This window comes from Chionomys nivalis, chromosome 1, assembly GCF_950005125.1.
Source record: "Chionomys nivalis chromosome 1, mChiNiv1.1, whole genome shotgun sequence".
In the NCBI taxonomy this organism is placed as follows: domain Eukaryota; kingdom Metazoa; phylum Chordata; class Mammalia; order Rodentia; family Cricetidae; genus Chionomys; species Chionomys nivalis.
Genome location: NC_080086.1, coordinates 79,662,781 through 79,684,741, shown reverse-complemented (window position 1 = coordinate 79,684,741; position 21,961 = coordinate 79,662,781). Strand labels below are relative to the sequence as shown.

At 38.6% G+C, this 21,961-nt stretch overlaps 1 protein-coding gene across 2 annotated transcripts in view; it reads right to left on the bottom strand.

The window, feature by feature from the left end:
• Positions 1–21,961, bottom strand: part of Rmnd5a (required for meiotic nuclear division 5 homolog A) — a 66,790-nt gene that overhangs the window by 8,440 nt on the left and 36,389 nt on the right. For both annotated transcript variants that reach the window (XM_057767593.1, XM_057767585.1), the window contains exons 5-7: positions 3,320–3,486; positions 2,436–2,601; positions 522–624 (exon numbers count right to left, since the gene is read on the bottom strand). In XM_057767593.1, the coding sequence (XP_057623576.1) occupies positions 522–624; positions 2,436–2,601; positions 3,320–3,486 (436 nt within the window). The remainder of the gene's footprint in view (positions 1–521; positions 625–2,435; positions 2,602–3,319; positions 3,487–21,961) is intronic.

The following is a 21,961-nucleotide window of genomic DNA, read 5'->3' as shown; positions in this document are numbered from 1 at the left end:
ATACAACTCTCCCACTTCTAAGGACTGCGTTCATCAGCTTGCAACTGAAACTTGAAGTCAAAATTTTGGATACACTCCTCCAGTGTCTCCAAAAGATTCTATGTCCTACATAACTATTTTCTTATTTTGGCTTTTGTTGTTGTTGAGACGGGGTCTCAACTGTGATGCCCTGGCTGCCTTGGAACTCATTATGTGGGCCAGACTGGACTCAAACTCAAAGATCTGCCTACCTCTGTGCCTCCTGAGTGCTGGAATTAATGTGTATGATTATTCCCTCATGCCTAGTTTAATTTCAATTAGTTAACTGATTTGTTTCCTTTTGAGAGTGGTGCTGGACCCAAAGCTATATTCCCAACCATATTCATCACCCACGTTACGTGCATTTAAACAAACAAAAACAAACCCACTGAATGGCTACAATAGTGTTTCCTGAATAAATGGCATGATGACCACTTTTGACTCTTAAAACGCCCATATTCTAAGGAGGGAAGAAGGGTAAATAAATTGTCAACAGAACTCACAGGTAATTCGTCTTTCTGGTTCCAGACTCCAGTGCACTGTCTCTGCTCAATCACAGCTTTGATGTTAATTAGCGCAGGCAGCGCCACACAGCCTGCTGAGAAACTGAGGGCAGAGGGGGAAGATCAGTGCCAACCCCCAAACACAGACCCTGGCAACTCTTTCCTCTAAAAGAAAAATAAACTGATTTTTCTCCCTCATCCTCCTGCTCCCAGCCCTCAGTTATATTTCCTGTAGTTATTGGAACAAAAATCCCCTTTAAAAACAGAACATAAAACCCTAGGCCTACCATAAGCCTAGCCAGAATGGGAGAAATTGGAAGAAAAAAAAAAGCAAAATTGTCTTCTGATTGGATGGTTTAATTTTCAATCAATTCCTCAGCAACTAGAAAAAAAAGAATAACCGGTTCCACCCTATCAAAAGAGAGGCAGCTCTGGCACTCAGTGCTAAAAGGGAGGCCCCCATTTTAAGCATCAACCCCATAAGCCCAAAGGAGGGAAGAACAAGAACGAAGTGCTGATGTGCCTCCCGTCACGGCGGCTCGTGCCTTCACACTTCTGAGCCTGTCTCTCTAAGTACGATTCTGTAAGGTCATGCGAATTAAACCTTCCAGTTTTCCCTCCAGCGTACAACATTAAAAAAACAAACAAACAAAAAAAAAACAACCAAACCAACTACAATCACATCACCAAACTCATCAGAAAAGCCTTTACAAATTCATAACCAAACTTTCAACTTAACCTTCATCATTGTGTCAAAAGATACAAACATTTGGCATCACTTGCTTCCTTCAATGTGACAAGCTTACTTCATTCACTGGAAAAATAACTGTAAAATCCAGAATGTGAATAACTGTGGTTTTGGTTTTGTGGATGACATCACTTAATGTTAGAAATTAAAACATACCAATTAAAATCATAATAAACATACTATAATTTGCATGTCAGTTGCAAATTATTCCAAGTAAAAACTATAGCAGGCTTTCTTTTGGGCTACCAAGCAGCTCCCAAATCATGACATGGAGACTTATTATCAGTTATGAATGCCTGCCCTTAACTCATGTACGGTTGTCCCACTTACTCTTGTAACTCATTGTAACCTGTTTCTATTCATCTACCATTTGCCTCGGGGCTTTCTTACCTTCTTTCATTCTCTATGTCCTACTTTCACTGTTTCCTCCATGTCTGTGAGCCTGGCAGCTGCCTGGCTGGCCCTGTACATCTCTCTCTTTTTCAACCTTGTTCTCTCTTCTCTCTTAAACCTAGATTCCACCTCCTACTGATCCTCTCTGCCTATCACTCTACTGTATAGCTATGGCTGCTCAGCTTTTAATTAGATGAACCAGGTACCTTAGGTAGACAAGGAGAAACAAATGTAGTACATCTTTACATAGTTAAACAAATACAGCACAAACAAATGTAACATGTCTTTACATTGTTAAAGTAATATGCTACAACAAAAACCATATTTTATAACAAGACAATTCATAATTCAATATACAGGTACTTTGTCTATACAAATGCGCTATTGTGCCACACAGAATACTAAAAGATGTAGATACAAATGTCAACTTAAACCAAGTATTTACTGCCTACCCAAGGCACTGTGGAACTCAACAAGCATTTCATAGGCAGTCAGTAGACTAGTAAGGATAGGCCAGTATCAACAGCCCCACAACACAGACCCTCATCTGTGCAAAGGTAAGCAGTGGAAAAAGGGTTCTGGACTACACTGGCTCCCAGAACACACTTGGAGAGCAGTGCCTTGAAACTGTGTCACTGCCAACTATGGCAAGCACTGTACCCTTCTGCAGAAAGACAACACAATCTACTTGTCTACTTGTTTAATCATAAAGGCAACAAGAAAAGATGCCCAATACAGTGCCCATTTCAGAGCAAGCAGGGCCATTACTGCACCTGACACTGAGAGGAGACTCCACAGAGAGCCCCAGGAGGGCACAAGCATCCCGTGTAAAGATGTCACAGATGTCAGCCCACTGATTTGCATCAAGTAGGTGAACATATGGTGAATTCTCAATCCCTTGTCTCAGGTACACGAGGCTTCCCATCAATACCTGAATGTCTAAAAGAAAAAGCATCAGCACAGCAGAGGAATGCACAGTCGTGTCTGAAATAACATACTTGTCAACAATCAGCTGGGAAAGTTAAGAACATCTCCAGCCCATGTAGCATATCCTAAAATAATGCAAACATGTTGGTCCCTAATCTTGGTTGTCAAGTCCCTCCCCTAAAACTAAGGACACAGTATGAGAGAGGATGAGAAAAAGGAAGCAGTAGAAATACTGAATTTGGAATTCCTAGTCTTACACTATCACATGTTTGCTGAAGAAGTAGCCATACTCACCACACTGACACGTGAAAGCAGCACATGGTGACACAGCAGTGTCCAAGGAGCATGCCACACCTTGGTCTTGCCAGTGTCCTTACATTAAGGAATCCCCACTCTGCAACGTCTCTGGCTTCAACGCTGTACTGCTGCTCTAGTGTCAGTGTGCAATGTTCGCATTACTGTTATCCCAACAATTTTATTCGTTAGCAAATGTGTATGGCAGACACAACTGATGGCTACTGGCTCCTTCCAAACATTAAAAATCTCTGACTTAAGCCATGCTGGTGGTGCTCCTCTGTATTCTCAGCATTCTGGAGGCTGACACAGGAGAATCAGTGTGAGACCAGCTTGGACTACTGAGAGACTGTCTCAGTTCCTTGTACTCTCTCTACCCTGTGCAGGCTCCCCCCCCCCAAAGTACAAAGGAAAACAGGTCTGACTCCAGACTCACCTTTTTGATGATTTAGAGCAAATGGCTGGAAATTTTTCGCATACTGTAAGGCTTCTCGCTGATTTGTAGTTCCACCCATTAACAAGCTAATAAAGTACAGTCGGTGTAGCTTAAATTCCAAGGAGCTGTTCTGGGCTATGAGCATTTCTCGGTTGGATACTGCCCACCTAAAACAACAGAAAAAGTTTTGAAGAGTAATCAAGGGCATGAGCAAGGTGCTTTAAAAGCTGGTTGACATCTAGCACGTGAAAAGGGGGTCTGGTCTGCCATCTTGTGGAAAGTTTAGTAACATCAACCATTAGGAGACGCAAACACAAGGGTAAAGTTAGAGAACTGTTACTCCTTTAATGAGGCTAAATATATAGTTCAATAAAAAGAATAATTTAAAAAAACAAGGAGGATATGAGTCTGGCAGGAGATGCGTTGAGGTAGTGGGGAATGGATATGATCAGAAGGCATTGTACACATGTATGAAAACTTAAAAGAATAAATAAAGCATATCATTTAAAATATATTTTAAAAACAAAACAAAATAAAATATATCACTATACTGTGAGTAACACAGCCTGGGGCCACATGTGTCCCACACAGCTATGAGTGGCCCAACACAAAATTTGTAAACTTACATATACACAAAGAACCCAGTTTCCTACCAGAGACATTCGTGCCCCTATATTTGTCACTGTAGCTAGGAAATGGAAGCAACCTAGTCAAACAGATGCATGGATAATGAAAGTATGTTTACAGATATAATGTAGAATATTATTCAACTCCAAAGAAAAGGAAATTTGCAGGAAAATGTGTAGATTTATATAATATTAAATATGATCAGCCAATCAGAAAAAAAAATAGCACATTTTCCCTCTTGTTAATTCTTGAGCATGAACTTTGAATATGACAGCATCATGTCACAAATTCAAAAGGGTAGACATCCCTGGTTGGCACTGGGTTAGGTAAAAGAATGTCCAAGTAAATGTCAATTAAAGAATAGCTTTTACAGTTGAATATTTAGGGAAATAAAGCTTCTTTATCTCATCTGTAAACTTTAACACTAACTTGTGGTACATTTCTGCTTGTGCCACTGGTATCTACTCACTTATGGTACCTCAGTGGTTAAGAGTTCCTGTTACTCTTCCAGAAGACCCGGGTTCAGTTCCCAGCACCCACATGGCAAACCCAAACAGTCTGTAACTCTAGTTCCAGGAGATCCAATGCTCCTTCTGGCCTTTGAGGGCACCTGACACACACACGGTGTATATACATCCATGGTAACAAAACACATGCATAAGATAAGATAAATCCTAAAAAAAGACAACAAGTACCTTGAGAATTATCTGTGTGTGCTGGTTTTGTTGGTTTTGCATATTTCTGTTGTATTGCTGGGGTTTGACCCCAGGGCCCTTCTGTATGTATTAAACACTCTCACTAAGCTATATCCACAGCCCCTGGCCCCGTTTTCTAGTTTTTAGTGCTAAACAGAGTAGCATAAAGTTGGACAAAGGCTTAAAAATAAGAGATTCCAGACCGACAATGAGGTAGTACAGCAGATAAAGGCACTTGTACAGAAGCTTTTCAGTTTCAGGAGGTCCCATTTATTAATTTTTTTCCTTTCAGTGTCTTGTGCTACAGGGGTTATATTTAGAAAGTGGTCTCCTGTGCCAATGTGTTCAAGTATACTTCCCACTCTTTCTTCTAAGACCTTCAGTGTGATTGGCTTTATGTTGAGGTCTTTGATCCATTTAGACTTGAGTTTTGTGCATGGCGATAGATAGGCATCTATTTTCATTTTTCTCCATGTTGATATCCAGTTATGCCAGCACCATTTATTGAAGATGCTTTCTTTTTTCCATTTTATACTGTTTGCCTTTTGGTCAAAAATCAGGCGATTTTAGGTGTATGGATTGGTATCTGGGTCTTTGATTCAGTTCCATTGGTCTTCCTGTTTTTATGCCAATACCCGGCTGTTTTCAGTCCTGCAGGTCTGTAGTGGAGTTTGAAGCCAGGAATTGTGATGCCTCCAGAAGTTCCTTTATTGTACATGACTGTTTTTTTTTTGTTGTTGTTGTTGTTGTTTTGTTTTGTTTTTTTTTGCTTTTCCATATGAAGTTGAGTATTGTTCTTTCAAGGTCTGTGAAGAATTTTGCTCAGATTTCGATGGGCATTGCATTGAATCTATAGATTGCTTTTGCTGAGAGTGCCATTTTTACTATGTTAATCTACCTACCCAAGAGCATGGGAAATCTTTCCATTTTCCAGTGTCTTCTTCAACATCTTACTTCAAAGATTTAAAGTTTTTGTCATATAAGTCTTCCACTTGTTTGGTTAGAGTTACTCCAAGGAAATTTATGCTATTTGTGGCTTTTGTGAAGGGTGTTGTTTCTCTGATTTCTTTCCCAGCCCTTTTATCATCTGTGTACAGGAGGGCTACTGATTGCATGGAGGGCCTGCTTGTTCATCCTGGCCACCCTGCTAGCTCAGCCCCGAAATAACCAACAAAAATTGTATTAATGAAATTACTGCTTGGCCTATTAGCTCTAGCCTCTTATTGGCTAACTCTCACATCTTGATTTAACCCATTTCTATTAATCACATGGCAGTGGCTTACCACGTCTAACCGGTGTCTGTCTCAGGCAGAGGATCCATAGCTGCTCTCTCTGACTCTGCTTTCTTTCTCCCAGCATTCAGTTCTGTCTTCTCAGCCTAAGTTCTGCCCCTATCAGGCCAAGGCAGTTTCTTTATTCATTAACCAATACAAGCAACACATAGAAAAAACGACCTCCTATACCAACTGATTTTTTTTTTTTTGTTAATCTTGTATCCTGCTACATTACTGAAAGTGTTTGAGTCGTAGAAGTTCCTTTGGGGTCGCTTAAATAAACTAGCATATCAACAGCAAACAGTGAAAGTTTGACTTCTTTTCTGATTTGTATCCCCTTGATCTCCTTTTGGTGTCTTTTTGCTCTAGCTAGGACCTCAAGAACTTTATTGAATAGATATGGAGAGAATAGACAACTTTGTCTTGTTCCTGATTTCAGTGGGATCACTTTGAGTTTCTTTTCATTTAGTTTGATGTTGGCTTGTTGTATATTGACTTTATTATGTTTAAGTATCCTTTATATCCCTGCTCTCTCCAAGACCATTATCATGAAGGGATGTTGTATTTTGTCGAAGGCTTTTAGCATCTAATGAGATCATGTTGTTCTTTTTTTTCAGTTTGCTTATATGGTGGATTACATCGGCAGATTTTCATATGTTGAATCATCCCTGCATCTCTGGGATGAAGCCGACTTGATTCATGGTGGATGATTTTTTTCAGATGTGTTCTTGGATTCAGTTTGCCAGTATTTTATTGAGTATTTTTGCACCATGAATGAGACTGGACTGTAATTCTTTTTCTTAGTAATGTTGGTATCAGGGTAACTATAGCTTCATAAAAAGAGGTTGACAATGTTCCTTCTTTTTTTATTGTGTGGAATAATTTGAGGAGTATTGGTATTAGTTTTTCTTTAAAAAATCTTGTAGAATTCTGCATTGAAACCATCTGGTCCTGGGCGGTTTTTTTTTGTTTTGTTTTGTTTTGTTTTTGGTTGGGAGACTTTTGATGACTGTTTCTATTTCTTTAGCAGTTATAGGTCTATTTAATTTGCTTATCTGTTCTTGATTTAATTTTGGTAAGTGGTATTTACCCAGAAAATTGTCCATTACTTTTAATCTTTCCAATTTTGTAGAGTACAGGTTTTTGAAATATTACCTAATGATTTTCTGGATTTCCTCCATGTCTGTTGTTATGACCTCCTTTTTGTTTCTGATTCTGTTAATTTGGATATTCTCTCTGCCTTTTGGTTAGTTTGGATAAAGATTTGTTTATTTTGTTGATTTTCTCAAAGAACCAACTCTTTGTTTCATTGATTCTTTGTACTATTTTCTTTGTTTATATCTTGTAGAGTTCAGTTCTCAATTTGATTATTTCCTGCCATCTAGTCCACCTGGGCAAGTTTGCTTCCTTTTGTTCTAGAGTTTTCAAATGTCCTGTTAACTCACTAGTGTGGGATTTTCCTAGCTTCTTTATGTAGGCACTTAGTTCTATGAACTTTCCTCTTAACGCTGCTTTCACTGTGTCCCATAAATTTGGGTATGTTGTACTGTCATTTTCATTGAATTTCAGGAAGTTTTTAATTTCTTTCTTGACCCATTGATAATTCAGGCAGGTGTGCATTGCTTAATTTCCATGTGTTTATGGGCTTTCTGGAATTAGTGTTGTGTAGAATTCTAACTTTAAGCCATGGTGATCCAATAAGGTACATGGGATTATTCCAATTTTTGTATCTGTTAAGGTATGCTTTGATACCTAGTATGTGTGGTCAATTTTTGAGAAGGTTCCATGAGATGCTGAGTAGAAGGTATATTCTTTTCTGTTTGGATGGAATGTTCTATAGATGTCTGTTAAGTCCATTTGGGTCATAATACCTGTTAGTTCTCCTATTTTAATTTTCTGTCTGTCAGACCTTTCCAGTGGTTAGAGTGGGGTGTTGAAGTCTCTCACAATTAGTATGTGGGATTTAATAAGTGATTTAAGCTTTAGAAGTGTTTCTTTTACATATGAGGGTGCCCTTGTGTTTGGGGCATAGATGTTCAGTATTGAGATTTCCTCTTAATGGATTTTTCCTGTGACTAATATGAAATGTCCTTGTCTTTTTATTGACTCTAGTTTGAAGTCTATTTTGTTAGATATTAGGATAGCTACACCAGCTTGTTTCTTAGGTCCATTTGATTGGAAAAAAATTTCCCAACCCTTTACTCTGAAGTGTCTGTCTTTGAGGCTAAGGTGTGTTTCTTGTATGCAGCAGAACGATGAATTCTGTTTTTGTATTCAATCTGTTAGCCTGTGTCTTTTTATAGGTGAGTTGAGTCTATTTATATTAAAGGATATTAATGATCTGGGATTGCTAGCTCCTATTATTTTAGTTTTCACTGCTGGTGATATTATTCTGTGTATTTTTCCCTTCTTTGGGATTTGCTGCTGTGAGATCATCTATTGGCTGTATTTTTATGGATGTAGCCAACTTCCTTGAGTTGGAGTTTTCCTTCTCAAACTTTGTGTAGGGCTGGGTTTGTGGCTAGGTATTGGTTAAATCTGGTTCTGTCATGGAATATCTTGTCCATCTATGGTGACTGAAAGCTTTGCTGAATATAGTAGTCTGGGCTGGCATCCACGGTCTCTTAATGTTTGCATAACACTTGACCAGGACCTTCTGGTTTTCATTGTTTCCACTGAGAAATTAGGTATAATTTTGATAGGTCTGCCTTTATATGTTACTTGGTTTTGTCCTTTGCAGCTCTTAATATTCTTTCTTTTTTCTGTATGTTTAGTGTTTTATTATGTGGTGAGGGAACCAGTCTATTTGGTGTTCTGTAAGCTTCATAGGCATATCTTTCCTTTGGTTGAGAAAGTTTTCTTCTATGATTTTGTTGAATATATTTTCTGTGCTTTTGAGTTGGACTTCTCCTTCAATCCCTATTATTCTCAGGTTTGGCCTTTAAATGGTGTCCTGTATTTCCTGGATATTTTGATTAAGCTTTTGTTAGATTTAATGTTTTCTTTGACCAATGAGTCTATTCCCTTTATTGTATCTTAAGTGCTTAAGATTCTCTCTTCCATCTCTTATATTCTGCTGTTTATGCTTGCATTTGTGGTTCCTGATTGTTTTCTCATAATTTCAGTTTCTATAATTCCCTCAGCTTGCGTTTTCTTTATTGTCTCTGCTTTGGTTTTCTTTTTATAATATACTTTTTTATTGATATTTATTGAGCTCTACATTTTTCTCTGCTTCCCTCCCTAACTCTCCCCTCCCCCCAGGTCCCCATGCTCCCAATTTACTCAGGAGATTTTGTATTTTTCTATTTTCTACTTCCCATGTAGAGTATATCTACGTAAGTCTCTCTTACGGTCCTCATTGTTTTCTAAGTTCTCTGGGATTGTGGTTTGTAGGCTGGCTTTCTTTGCTTTATGTTTAAAAACCACCTATGAGTGAGTACATGTGATAATTGTCTATGTCTGGGTTACCTCACTCAAAATAACGTTTTCTAGTTCCATCCATTTGCCTGCAAAATTCAAGCTGCCAATATTTTTTTCTGCTGTGTCGTACTCCATTGTATAAATGTGCCACATTTTCCTTATTCATTCTCCGATTGAGGGGAATTTAGGTTGTTTCCAGGTTCTGGCTATGACAAACAAAGCTGTTATGAACACAGTTAAGCACATGTCCTTGTGGCACGGTTGAGCATCCTTTGGATATATACCCAAAAGTGGTATTACTGGGTCTTGAGGAAGGTTGTTTACTAATTTTCTAAGAAATCACCACACTGGCATTCAAAGGGGTTGTACCAGTTTGCATTCCCACCAGCAACGCAGAAGTGTTCCCTTTTCCCCACAACCTCTCCAGCTTAAGTTGTCATCAGTGTTTTTGATCTTGGCCATTACAGATGTAAGATGGAATCTCAGAGTTGTTTTGATTTGCATTTCTCTGATGACTAAGGATGTTGAACATTTCCTTAAGTGTCTTTCAGCCATTTTAGATTCATCTGTTGAGAGTTCTCTATGTCTGTACTCCATTTTTTTTTATTGGATTATGTGATCTTTCGGTGTTCAATTTCTTGAGTTCTTTATATGTTTTGGAGATCAGACCTCTGTCTGATGTAGGGTTGGTGAAGATCCTTTCCTATTCTGTAGGTTGTCACTTTGTCTTGTTGACCATGTCCTTTGCTTTACGGAAGCTTTTCAGTTTCAGGAGGTCCCATTTATTAATTGCTTCTCTCAGTGTCTGTGCTGCTGGGGTTATATTTAGGAAGTGGTCTCCTGTGCCAATGCATTCAAGTGTACTTCCCACTTTCTCTTCTATGAGGTTCAGTGTGGCTGGCTTTATGTTGAGGTCTTTGATCTTTTTGGACTTGAGTTTTGTGCATGGTGATAGATATGGGTCTATTTTCATTCTTCTACATGTTTAATATCCAGTTATGCCAGCACCACTTGTTAAATATGCTTTCTTTTTTCCATTTGATATTTTTTGCTTCCTTGTCAAAAATCAGGTGTTCAAAGATATGTCTACTGATATCTGGGTCTTCTATTTGGTTCCATGTTTTTATTTTCAAGTCTTAAATAGTTTCTTTCATCTGTTTGATTGCTTTTTCTTGGTTTTGTTTAAGGGATTTGTAGATTTCTTCCAATTTTTTCTTTGTCTCTCCATTTCTTTGAGAGAATTTTTCATTTTCTCTTTAAGGGCCTCAAACGTTCTCCTCAAGTTACTTTTAGCTCACTGTATTCTGCTTCATCTACATTTGACTGTTCAAGTCTTGTTGTTGTAGGGCCACTGATTTTTATTGGTGCCATATTGCTCTTTGCGGTGTTAGTGTGTTCTTACCTTGTCTACCCAGCTTTTTCTCTAATTGGTGTAGTTGGGGCTGTGTCTCTAATGATCACTCTTCCAAGTGCCAGCAGATCCAAGGCTCAGATGGTTGCTCCTCAGGGTAACAGTTCCAGTAACCCCAGAGGTCACTCAGTCCTCCCATTAGATGCTCATCCATACTGGGGGTCGTTCGAGCCTGTTCCCATGGAGGTTGCTTGCTTGGGGCTGCTCCTGTTGAGGTCACTGACTTGGGCATGCCTGCCTGCTCTGGCTCAGGCCTGTTCCCTTGGAAGTCCTGATTCAAGTCAGGACCTGCAGGTCTCAGACTTGGGCCTGCTCCAGTAGAGGTCACTGGCTCAAGCTTGCTCCTGTGGAGGTGGCTGACTCAGGCCTGCTCAGGCAGAGGTTGTGGGCTCAGGCCTGTTTCCACAGATATCTTTGGCTCAGGCCTGTTCCCTTGGCAGTTGCTCCCTTATATCCGTTCCTGTGGAAGTCACTGGCTGAGGCCTGCTCTGACGGAGGTCCCTGGCTGAGGCCTGCTACCTCAGAGGTCCATATTTTGTGTTTTAAAAAATAAAGCTAGCCTAGGCAGCCATACAGGCTAGGTAGTGGTGGTACACACCTTTAATCCCAGCAGCCAAACTAGTTAGTCATAGAAGCCAGGCGATGGCGGTGCTCACCTTTAATACCAGCAGTAGAGAGGAATATATGGTGGGATGAGATAGGAACTCACTCTTTTCTCAGTCTGAAGATTTCCTAGAGGTAATCTACTCTCTACTGGCTGGCTGATTTGCTTTTTTGATCTTCAACTTGAACCCCAATATCTGTCACCCAACTTTTGGGGTATGAATTAATGAAAAGCCATTTTCCTATGGCTTTACACTCACCAGCATAGGCGGGAGCTACATGCAGCTGGTGTCACCACACTACTGGTCATTTCCTTTCTTTTCTCCTGGTGGGCTTTCCCTGAACCCACTCAGGCTGCTGCCAAAATACGTAGCTGTTTGAAATTTAGTCAGGCTTTTACTGTTCTACACAGCAGTAATAAGCCTCACATCTTCAACTTCATCAGCGGCAGATTTGGTGAGAAATTAATTTTTCTTTTTCTTTTGACTTTTGAGACAGGATTTCTCTGTAGCTTTGGAGCCTGTCCTGGAACTAGCTCTTGTAGCCCAGGCTGGCCTTGAACTCAGAGATTCACTTGCCTCTGCCTCTTGAGTGCTGGGATTAAAGGTGTGCGCCACCACCCAGCCTCAAGAAATTGGAAATTCTTAAGGGTGGAATTAGTTAAAAGGGAGAGTTTTTTCCTCCATGTTAAAAAAATGGAAGATACAATTATGATAGAGAAACTTAGATCTCTGTATAATTATGTGATGCATGATTTAAAAACAGAACAACTAAAAGAACGGATAATCAACCAGGATTGACATGTTATTAATTATCATTTTGATAATCCTTGTTGCCATTTTGATAATTCTTGGTATATATCTTAAAAAGTTGTTTGGTTTGACTGCCATAATACAGGCCTTAGAAAAACTTAATAAAACAGGTCATAGAGATATTCAGATCCAGATAGAGTTTAAGGGAGAACCAATTTCAGCACTGCGTTATAAGTTCAGAGAGGAACAGCCTAAGGTTTTCAAACAGTCAACCTTAATACACCTCGCAACCTTACAGGAACAACTGCCAAATGATAGATATCCCAAAGCTGTGCAAGAGTTAAATGGACTCCTGTGGAAATGTTGGGAGATTCAAAGAAGCAACAGTCTCATATGGCATGCATTCACTTTTTGTGAGGCAAATGTTCAGTTTGTAATAGAATTATCCCTAAAGACTGGACAGAATTGGTTAAACCTGTTTTAGAGCCTGGTCCACAGTTACAATGGAGTAACTGGTTCAGAGAAGAGGCTAAGACTATTGAACAATGGAGTAAAGCTAGAGGTATGGAAATCTCCCAAGATCAAACTTCTTGAAAAAGAAGCTTATACAGCTGCAGAAAGACAATCTTTATGATGACCACATCCTGGCTTTATGCCACACAGCAGCTTTGAATGCCTGGGACTGAATTAGAGAAGTAGAAAACTGAGTCATTTACTAAAGTTATGCAGAACCCAAAGGAAGCCTTCACGGATTTCTTACAAAGATTGACTTCAGCACTATGATACCAAATTCAGAAATTAAACAAATAACAATTGAATCCCTGATATTTGAAAATGCTAATTCTCAATGCAAAGGATAATTAGGTCTTTAAAGGCAAGGTCAGTACCCTTGGAAAAATGGATCTGAGATACAATCAACATTGAATCTCATGATCAAGATGATGCTTGGATAGGAGAGGTGATCTCCAGAGGTTTGAGGGAAAATCGAAATATCAAGTATTATAATTGTGGCAAACAAAGTCACCTTAAAATAAATTGTAAAGAGGGTGTTCCCAGAAAGAATGTTTATTCTAAACATAATCCAAAACAGAATGCTCTTCCCTTCTGGATTACGCAGAAGGTGGCAAAAGCAGTCACTGGATTAATGAACATAGTTGAACAAGAGATATACAAGGTAACCCTTTGCCACAAGCGCAAAGTTCTTGAACCTATACCAAATCTGGTTCAGTCATTTTCTGCCATCATAAAAGGAAATTCTTCTCAGATCAATTAAAGAACATAATGCCTATTGTAAGAAACCACACTGCTCTGGATAATAGAACAACTATAGAAGAAAGAACAAAAAATTCAGGAGAAACCATAAAGTGGGTATTTTGGCAAACTTCTATAAATGAACAAAGACCAAAATTAAAAATACAAATAAATGACATTGTCATTGGTAGACACAGGTGCAGATGGATATAACAATTGTTTGACTGGAATCTTGGTATCCAAATTGGCCTCTTCAGGAGGTAAATGTTCAGCTTTTAGGGAATGGAACTTTTCAGGTATAACAGAGCATGAGATGGGTTGAATGCATTATGGCCAGAAGGATAGAGAGGAAAACTAAGGCCATATATTGCTAACATAGCAATGAATTTGTGGAGACATGATTTGTTACAGCAATGGAATACTAAGATTAACATTCTCTCAATCTTAGAAACAAACTAAAAATTAACATATGTTTCTGGGAAATTTTTTACAAGATATTTTAAAGAACAGTCACTGGCTATTCAGGTTATCCAAGAACAGGGCATAGAAGCTGCTGATCTTCCAGAGGTCCAGCAGCTCTACCTTTAAAACGGTTGTCAGACAAACCTATATGAGTTAAGCAATGGCCCTTAACAATAGAGAAACTACACTTGGGAGGCAGAGGCAGGCAGATCTCTGTGAGTTCGAGGACAGCCTGGTCTACAAGGCTAGTTCCAGGACAGGCTCTAAAACTACAGCGAAACTCTGTCCAAAAAAAAGGAAGGAAGGAAAAGGAAGGAAGGAAGGAAGGAAGGAAGGAAGGAAGGAAGGAAGGAAGGAAGGAAGGAAGGAAGGAAGGAAGGAAGGAAGGAAGGAAGGAAAAAAAACAATAGAGAAACTGCAGGCTTTAGAGCAGCTGATACAGGAGCAACTTGATACTCAACATACTAAAGAACCAAACAGTCTTCAGAATTCTCCTGTATTTGTTATTAAAAAGAAATCTGGAAAATGGAGAATGGTAACAGATTTAAGAATTGTTATTAAGGTGACTCAGCCAATGGGCTCTCTATAGTCTGGCATTTCTTTGCCTTCTCTATTACCAAAAGGAAAGTCTCTTATAACTATTGATTTAAAAGATCGATTCTTCACTATACCTTTACAAGAAAAAGACAGAGAAAAATTTGCCTTCACAGTGTCAACTTACAATAATTCTCAGTCTAAGAGATATCAATGGAAGGTTCTTCACGGGGAATGTTAAAGAGCCACATCCTATGCCTTTATTTTGTAGGGAGGCTGCTGGAGATGATACATAAGCAATTTCCTCAATCTATAGTTTACCATTATATGGATGACACCTTATTAGCTGAATCAGACATAGATACTTTAGAAAGAATGTTTGAAGAGGTAAGGAATAGTTTGCCTTGTTGGGGATTACAAATTGTTCCTGAAAAAACATAAAGAGATTCTATTATTAATTATTTAGGCTATAAAATGGTTTACAAAAAGACCCCAAAAGGTGCAAATTAGGAGAGACCAATTGCAGACTCTTAATGACTTCCAAAGATTGCTAGGAGATATTTTCCATTTAAGGCCCACTATTGGGGGAAAAAAACTGATGAACTAATTAATTTAAACAAAACCTTAGATGATGGCAAGAACTTAAACAATCCTAGGAAATTATCAGCTGAAGTTGAGAAAGAATTGGTTTTGATAGAAGATAAATTACAGAAGGCACATGTGGATCATGTGGATCCAAATCTTAACTGCATTCTGGTCATATTACCCTCTAAACATTCCCCTATAGCAATTTTAAAGCAGAGGGAAGGTATTATCTTTAATAGATCTTTTTACCACATAAACAGAACAAAAAAATTAAAAACTTATGTGGAAAAAGACTCTGACTCTGAATTAATTCTACAAGGAAAATTGAGACTTCATCAAATAGCAGGAATAGACCCAGCATAAATCATAGTATTTTTTGATAATGATGAAATTGACAAATTATGGGCAGAAAGTGAACCCTGACAAAGAGCTTGCAGTAATTTTTTGGGAGACATTAACAAGAAACATCCCAAAAAGCAAGAGAATTCAACTTATAAAGAGAACTAACTGGATCCTTCCTCACACTGTACAGGACACACCAATAACTGCAGCCTCTACAGTCTACAGGATGCAAATAAATCAGGAAAGGCAGGCTACAAATCAGAAAATTTAAGTAATGTGGATCAAAGCCCTTATGACTCTGTCCAAAAATCAGAATTATATGCTATTCTTATGGTACTAAAGGATTTTAAAGAACTTCTCAACATAGTTACCAATTGGCAATATGCAGAAAAAGTTGTTATGCATATTGAAGTTGCTGAATTTATACCAGATAATACAAAATTTACTTTATTATTTATTCAATTACAAGATACAACCAGGAGTAGGAATCATTTCATATACATAACATACCCAATCCCATTCAGATCTGCCAGGTCCTCTAGCACAAGGCAATGCAGAAATCGATCAATTATTGATTGGAAATGTGCTGAAGACCTCAGAATTTCTTAAAAAAAAATATCACATCAACAGCAAAAAAAGACTTCCATTAAGTGGCAACAAGCCAAGGAAATTACAAGGAAATGTCCTACTTGTTCTTTATATGACAGACACTACTATCTACAGGAAGCAACCCAAAGGGTACTCAAAGAAATGAAATCTGGCAGATAAATGTGTTCTATTTTGGAAAACTAAACTATGTACATCACACCATTGATACCTGCTCAGGTTTTCAATGGGCGACTGATGTAGGTGGGTCCTCTTTCTATGTGTTGTTTTCATTGGTTAATTAATAAAGAAACTGCTTGGCCTGATAGGTCAGAACATAGGTGGGTGGAGTAAACAAAACAGAATGCTGGGAAGAAGGGAAGTGAGTCAGCTGCCATGTTTCTCCTACCCAAGACGGACAGTGGTTAGAATCTTCCTGGTAAGCCACCACTTCATGGTGGTACACAGATTATTAGAAATGGGTTAATCAAGATGTGAGAGTTAGTCAATAAGAGGCTAGAGTTAATGGGCCAGGCAGTGTTTGAATGAATATAATTTGTGTGTTGTTATTTCGGGTGTAAAGCTAGCCGTGCAGGAGCCGGGCGGGACAAAAAGCAGGCCTGCCTGCAGCTCCTTCCACAGGCAACTGCTCTGAGTTAGGAAAAAACTGATTTGGAAATCATACATTTACTAGAAGTTATGGCCCTCACAGGTAGGTATACCTGTACAAATAAAGACAGACAACACTCCAGTATGTCGCTAAGAAAATGAAACAGTTTTCTGCTTGTTATAATATAAAGCATATTACTGGCATGTCAAAAAAATAAAGCTGGCAGCCACCCCAGCAGCCATGTGGACAGAGGTAAACTTTTAACAATTGTCTCCTGCCACCCAGCTTCCCTGCTAGGCAGGTACTGCAGACAAAGGGTAGCTTATAACGGTTGCCTCTATGGGACCCTCTGCTTGTATTCCCTTGATTTTTAACTGTCCCCCTATGCAACTCTACTCTCTGCCTTGCATTCTTTCAGGGACAGTAAAAAGCGCTGTGTCAGGCATGGGTTTTCGCAAACATCATAAGTTACCATTCTAACGTCCTATAACCAAAAGCTGTAAAACTTAAAATGTAATGTGACTTTAAGTCTGACCTACAAGTTGTAAAAGCTCTTTACTATAAGAGGAGGCTCAAAAACCAACCCCTATTGCCACAGTTCCAGGAGCCTGATATTCTAGCAGTGGTCGCAGCTATAGCTGATGAGCTTTGTGTGCCCCATGGTGATTTTTTCCCCCTTTTTCTGGTTTATTGGACTTTGGTGGTCTGTCTCCCCATCCCTGCATGACTCCCAGACCCAATAATTTCCTTCTTGGGTGTCTGAGGTAGTTGAAGACTAGATGGTTATAGTTATAGTTTTCCTTGTTTATGCGACCCAGAAAAGAAATTTATTAAAGTGTAAAGTGTATAAGGTTGAAAGATATCAAAAGATAGTTTTGGGTGGTAATGCATGTTATAATACAAAGTAAATTAGGTACAAAACAGGATAGATAATGGAGTGTTTTCTCTGAATTTGTCAAAAGTAAAATGGACTAGACACTGTTGATGTACTTACTGCATATAGTTTTTCTTATATTAGTTATAGCCTTTTTAAACTTTAGAGAGAAAAGGGGAAATATAGTGGTATTTTGTTTATTTTAATAAATAAAGTTTGCCTGAAGATCAGAGTGCAAAGCAGTCACACTAGTCAGTCATACAGGCCAGGCAGTGGTAGCACACACCTTTAATCCCAGCAGCTGTACGAGTCAGTCATAGAGCCGGGCAGTGGTGGTGCACACCTTTAATACCAGCACTAGAGAGGAATACAAGGCAGGATGAAACAGGAACTCACTCTTTTTTCAGTCTGAAGATTTCCTAGAGGTAAGAGCTCTCTAGTAGCTTGGCAGCTTTGCTTTTCTGATCTTCAGCTTGAATCCCAATGTCTGTCTCTGGGTTTTTATTACTCATGCTACATCACAGTTCAGATTCAAAGAGACTGCAGCAACTCTGCCTTGGTTTTATTCCACTTTACACCACAGCTTCCTATGGGCTGAGGGCTCATCCTAGCTTCACTTTGCTGTTGTCAAAGGACATGTAAATGTCACAACTCTTTGGCCACCATGTTCTCCAAATGAAGAAACTTTTGGGCCTCTTTCATAAACAGACCCACAAATGATGCTACTTAGTGACTGATCAGTGGAGTCCACTCTGCTTAGCCTGTGAAAGGCTCTGTGCATTTAAGGTTCTGTGTCTGTAATTCCCATCATCCCCAAAATAATAACATGCTCACTCATATGGTTAGCTCTCTCGGAGTCTGCTCTGCTGCTCCCTCGCCTCCCTTAAATTCGTCACTCAGGGGGCTGGAGAGATGGCTCAGTGATTAAGAGCATTCATTGCCTGCTTTCCCAAAGGTCCCGAGTTCAATTCCCAGCAACCACATGGTGGCTCACAACCATCTGTAATGAGGTCTGGTGCCCTCTTCTGGCCTGCAGGTATATATGCAGACAGAATATTGTACACGTAATAAGTAAGTAAGTAAGTAAGTAAGTAAATAAATAAATAAATAAATAAATAAATAAATTTTTTTGGGAGATTTCATCACTCAGAATAACAATGAAAGAAAAAAGCACCTGGCCAAGCCTTACAACATATACTACTATACGCTTTCCCGCATGTTAAAGGCTACAGATACCCTCCCTTTCTATTTCTAGTCTTTCTTGGGGAGACTTTTTCTACTCTTCCTTTTTTTTTTTAACTCTTGGGACTAACTGACAATACTCAGCCATATAAGCATGGACTTAAAGGAAAGCTATTAATAGAGCAATCCAATCCAAATGTCTTCAAAATTCAAAAACCAAAATTAATTCAACAAGAAAAAGCTAGCAAGCCCATAACTTGACTGTGGAGATGGATCTCTAACAGTTCATTCAAAGTATCACAATCCTCTGGGTGTGGGCCCAGGGACTCACTGCCCCTCTCAGCCTTTCCTCCTACTCCATCTTTGTGTCCTGCCAAACTAACCCACAAAAGCTCTCTTAACCAGGGATCCCACAGACCACAATGAACCAGAATCTAGAAAGGGCAAAACAACCAAAAAATGGAACACCCACCCAAAAATGACAAGTCCAGATACCTATACCAAGAAACACATCAAACATCCTAAGTCCAGATACTTAGAACTGAGCTCCAAAATACAAATATGAACAACAAAGACAACATGCCTCCTCCAGAAACAAAACCACTGCAATAGGCCCTGAGAAATGCAACTCAACTGATGCACAGACAGGGGCTTCAAAATACTGATCGTGTATGTTAAAGAGGGTGTGAACAAATGTCTCAATGAAGACCATGGAAACACACTGGAATGAAATAATGAAAACACTTCAAGTACAAACAGAATCACTAAAGAAAACCAAAACTGAGATAAAACTGTAAATGAAAAATTTAGGAGATAAAAAAATCTCATAGGAAAGCCTCACTAACAGGTTATAGGACAAGAAGAATCTCAGGCATTGAAGACAAAGTAAAAGAAATGGATAACTAAGTAAAAGAAAATGTCAAATCCAAAAAAATCCAGGTACAAAGCACTAGGAAATCTGGGACACAACGCAAAGACCAAGTCTACAAATAATAAGAAGAGAGGAAGGGAAAGAAACCCAAGTCAAAGGCAAACAAGGTAATTTTTAAAACAAACTCACAGAAGAAATTTTCCACATCTAAAGAGGAAGTTGCCTATCAAAGCATAAACATATAAAACACAAAACAGACAGGACCAGAAAAAAACTACCCATGACACCTAACAACCACTAAACATACAGAACAACAACAAAAAGGATGTTAAAAGAGGCAAAGGATAAAGACCAAGTCACTTCTTTTTTTTTTTTTTTCGAGACAGGGTTTCTCTGTGGTTTTGGCCTGTCCTGGAACTAGCTCTTGTAGACCAGGCTGGTCTCGAGCTCACAGAGATCCGCCTGCCTCTGCCTCCCAAGTGCTGGGATTAAAGGCGTGCGCCACCACCGCCCGGCCCAAGTCACTTCTTAATGGAGACTCTGAAAACCAAGAGGCCTGGACAATATTCAACAACTTGAGACCACAGATGCCAACCCAGAATACTATACACATAGCAAAACTACCACTAATAATTGGGCAGAAAAAGAAAACGAACATTCCACAATAAAACCAAATTTAAGCAGTTTCTATCTACCTATCCAGATCTACAGAAGGCACTAGAAGGAAAACTTCAGCTTGCAGAGGTTAACTATATCCAAGAATATACAATGAATAAATAATCCCACAACAGTAAATCGAAAACTGTGTGTATAGAGAAACAACCCACATTATAACAACAAGTAACAGGAATCAATAAACACTGCTCATTGATAACTCTCAACATCAATGATCTCAATTATCCCAGTAAGACTGGATCATAAAACATGATTCAGGGTCCGGATAAAAGTGCTCAGTGGTTAAAAGCACTTGTTGCACTTGTAAGAGGATCTGGGTTCGATTCCCACATGGTGGCTCACAGCAATCTAACTCCAGTTCCAAGGGACTCAATTCCTTCTTTTGACTTCCAAAGGCATCCCAAGCATGCACATGATGTACAGACAGACAGACATGCAGACAAAAATGCACAAAATTATAAATCTGAATAGTAATAATAATTTTAAAAAAATAGTACTCATCTTTTCGTGGCATCTAAGAAACATACCTCATCATGAAGGATAGACATAACCTCAGGGAAAAAGAATGAAAAAGTATTACTAACAAATAAACCCAAGCAGCAAGTAATTGCGGCTATTTTTAGTATCTGACAAAACAGATTTCAAACTCGACCTAATCAAACAGGTAGGAAAGGACATTATACATTCACCAAAGGGGAAAATTCACCAACAGGTACAGGAATTCTAAACAACTATCCACAAACACAAGGACACCTAGTTCATACATTACTACAGCTAAAATCACATACTAACCCTCACCCAATAATAGTGGGTGACTTCAACACCCCCCTCTCACCAACAAACAAGACAGACATATGGACAAAAACTAAACAGAGAAATCCTGAAGCTAAATAATGCCATAAATTAAGTGGACCCCAGGACACATCTATAGAACATTCCATCCACATACTAAAGAATATACTTTCTTCTCAGCAGTTATTGGAACTGTTTACAAATATTGAGCACATACTAGGACACAAAACAAATCTCAATACTGAATAAAAAATGGGTAAAGACAAAAACTGAGAAGAAAACCAAAAAACTTTGGAACTGAATACAAAGGAAAACACAACACAGGTAAACCTATAGGATGCTATAAAAGCAGTTCTAAGAGGCAAGTTCGCAGCACTAACTGCCTACATTCAAAAAAAAAAAAAAAAAAGAGATAGCTCTCATATGAACAACACATACCTGAGACCTCTAGAACAAGAAGATATATTATTCAAAAAGAAAAGGCAAGAAATAATCAAACTCAGGGCTAAAATCAATGAAATAGAAACAGGGAAATAAACAAAACTTGCAAAGAATCAATGAAAGGCTTGCTTCTTTGAGAAAAATCAACAAGTGACAAAGTCTTAGCCAAATTAGCCAAAAGACACAGAGGAGAGTCAAATTTATAAAATTAGAGATGAAAGAGGGACATTATCACAGATATCAAGGAAATGCAGAGAATCATAAGAACATACTCCAAAAATATGTACTCCACAAAATTGTAAAACTAAAAGAAATGGGTGAATTACTTGATATAAAAGTTAAATCAAAGTCAAATAAGCAACTTAAACTACAAGCCCCTAGTGAAATAGAAGCAGTAACTACAGATCTCACAAACAAAAAGAATCCAGGGCCAGAATGTTCAACTTAGAATACCACCAGACCTTCACAGAATAAATAATAATAATCCTCAAATTCTTCCACAAAAATGGAAACTGCAGGAACTTACTAATTCTTTTTATGAAGCCACTATGACCCTGATACCAAAACTGCACAAAGACCTAACAAAAAAGAAAATTAGAGATAAAATCCCTTAAGAAAATAGATGCAAGATTTCTCAAATTACTTACAAACCAAAT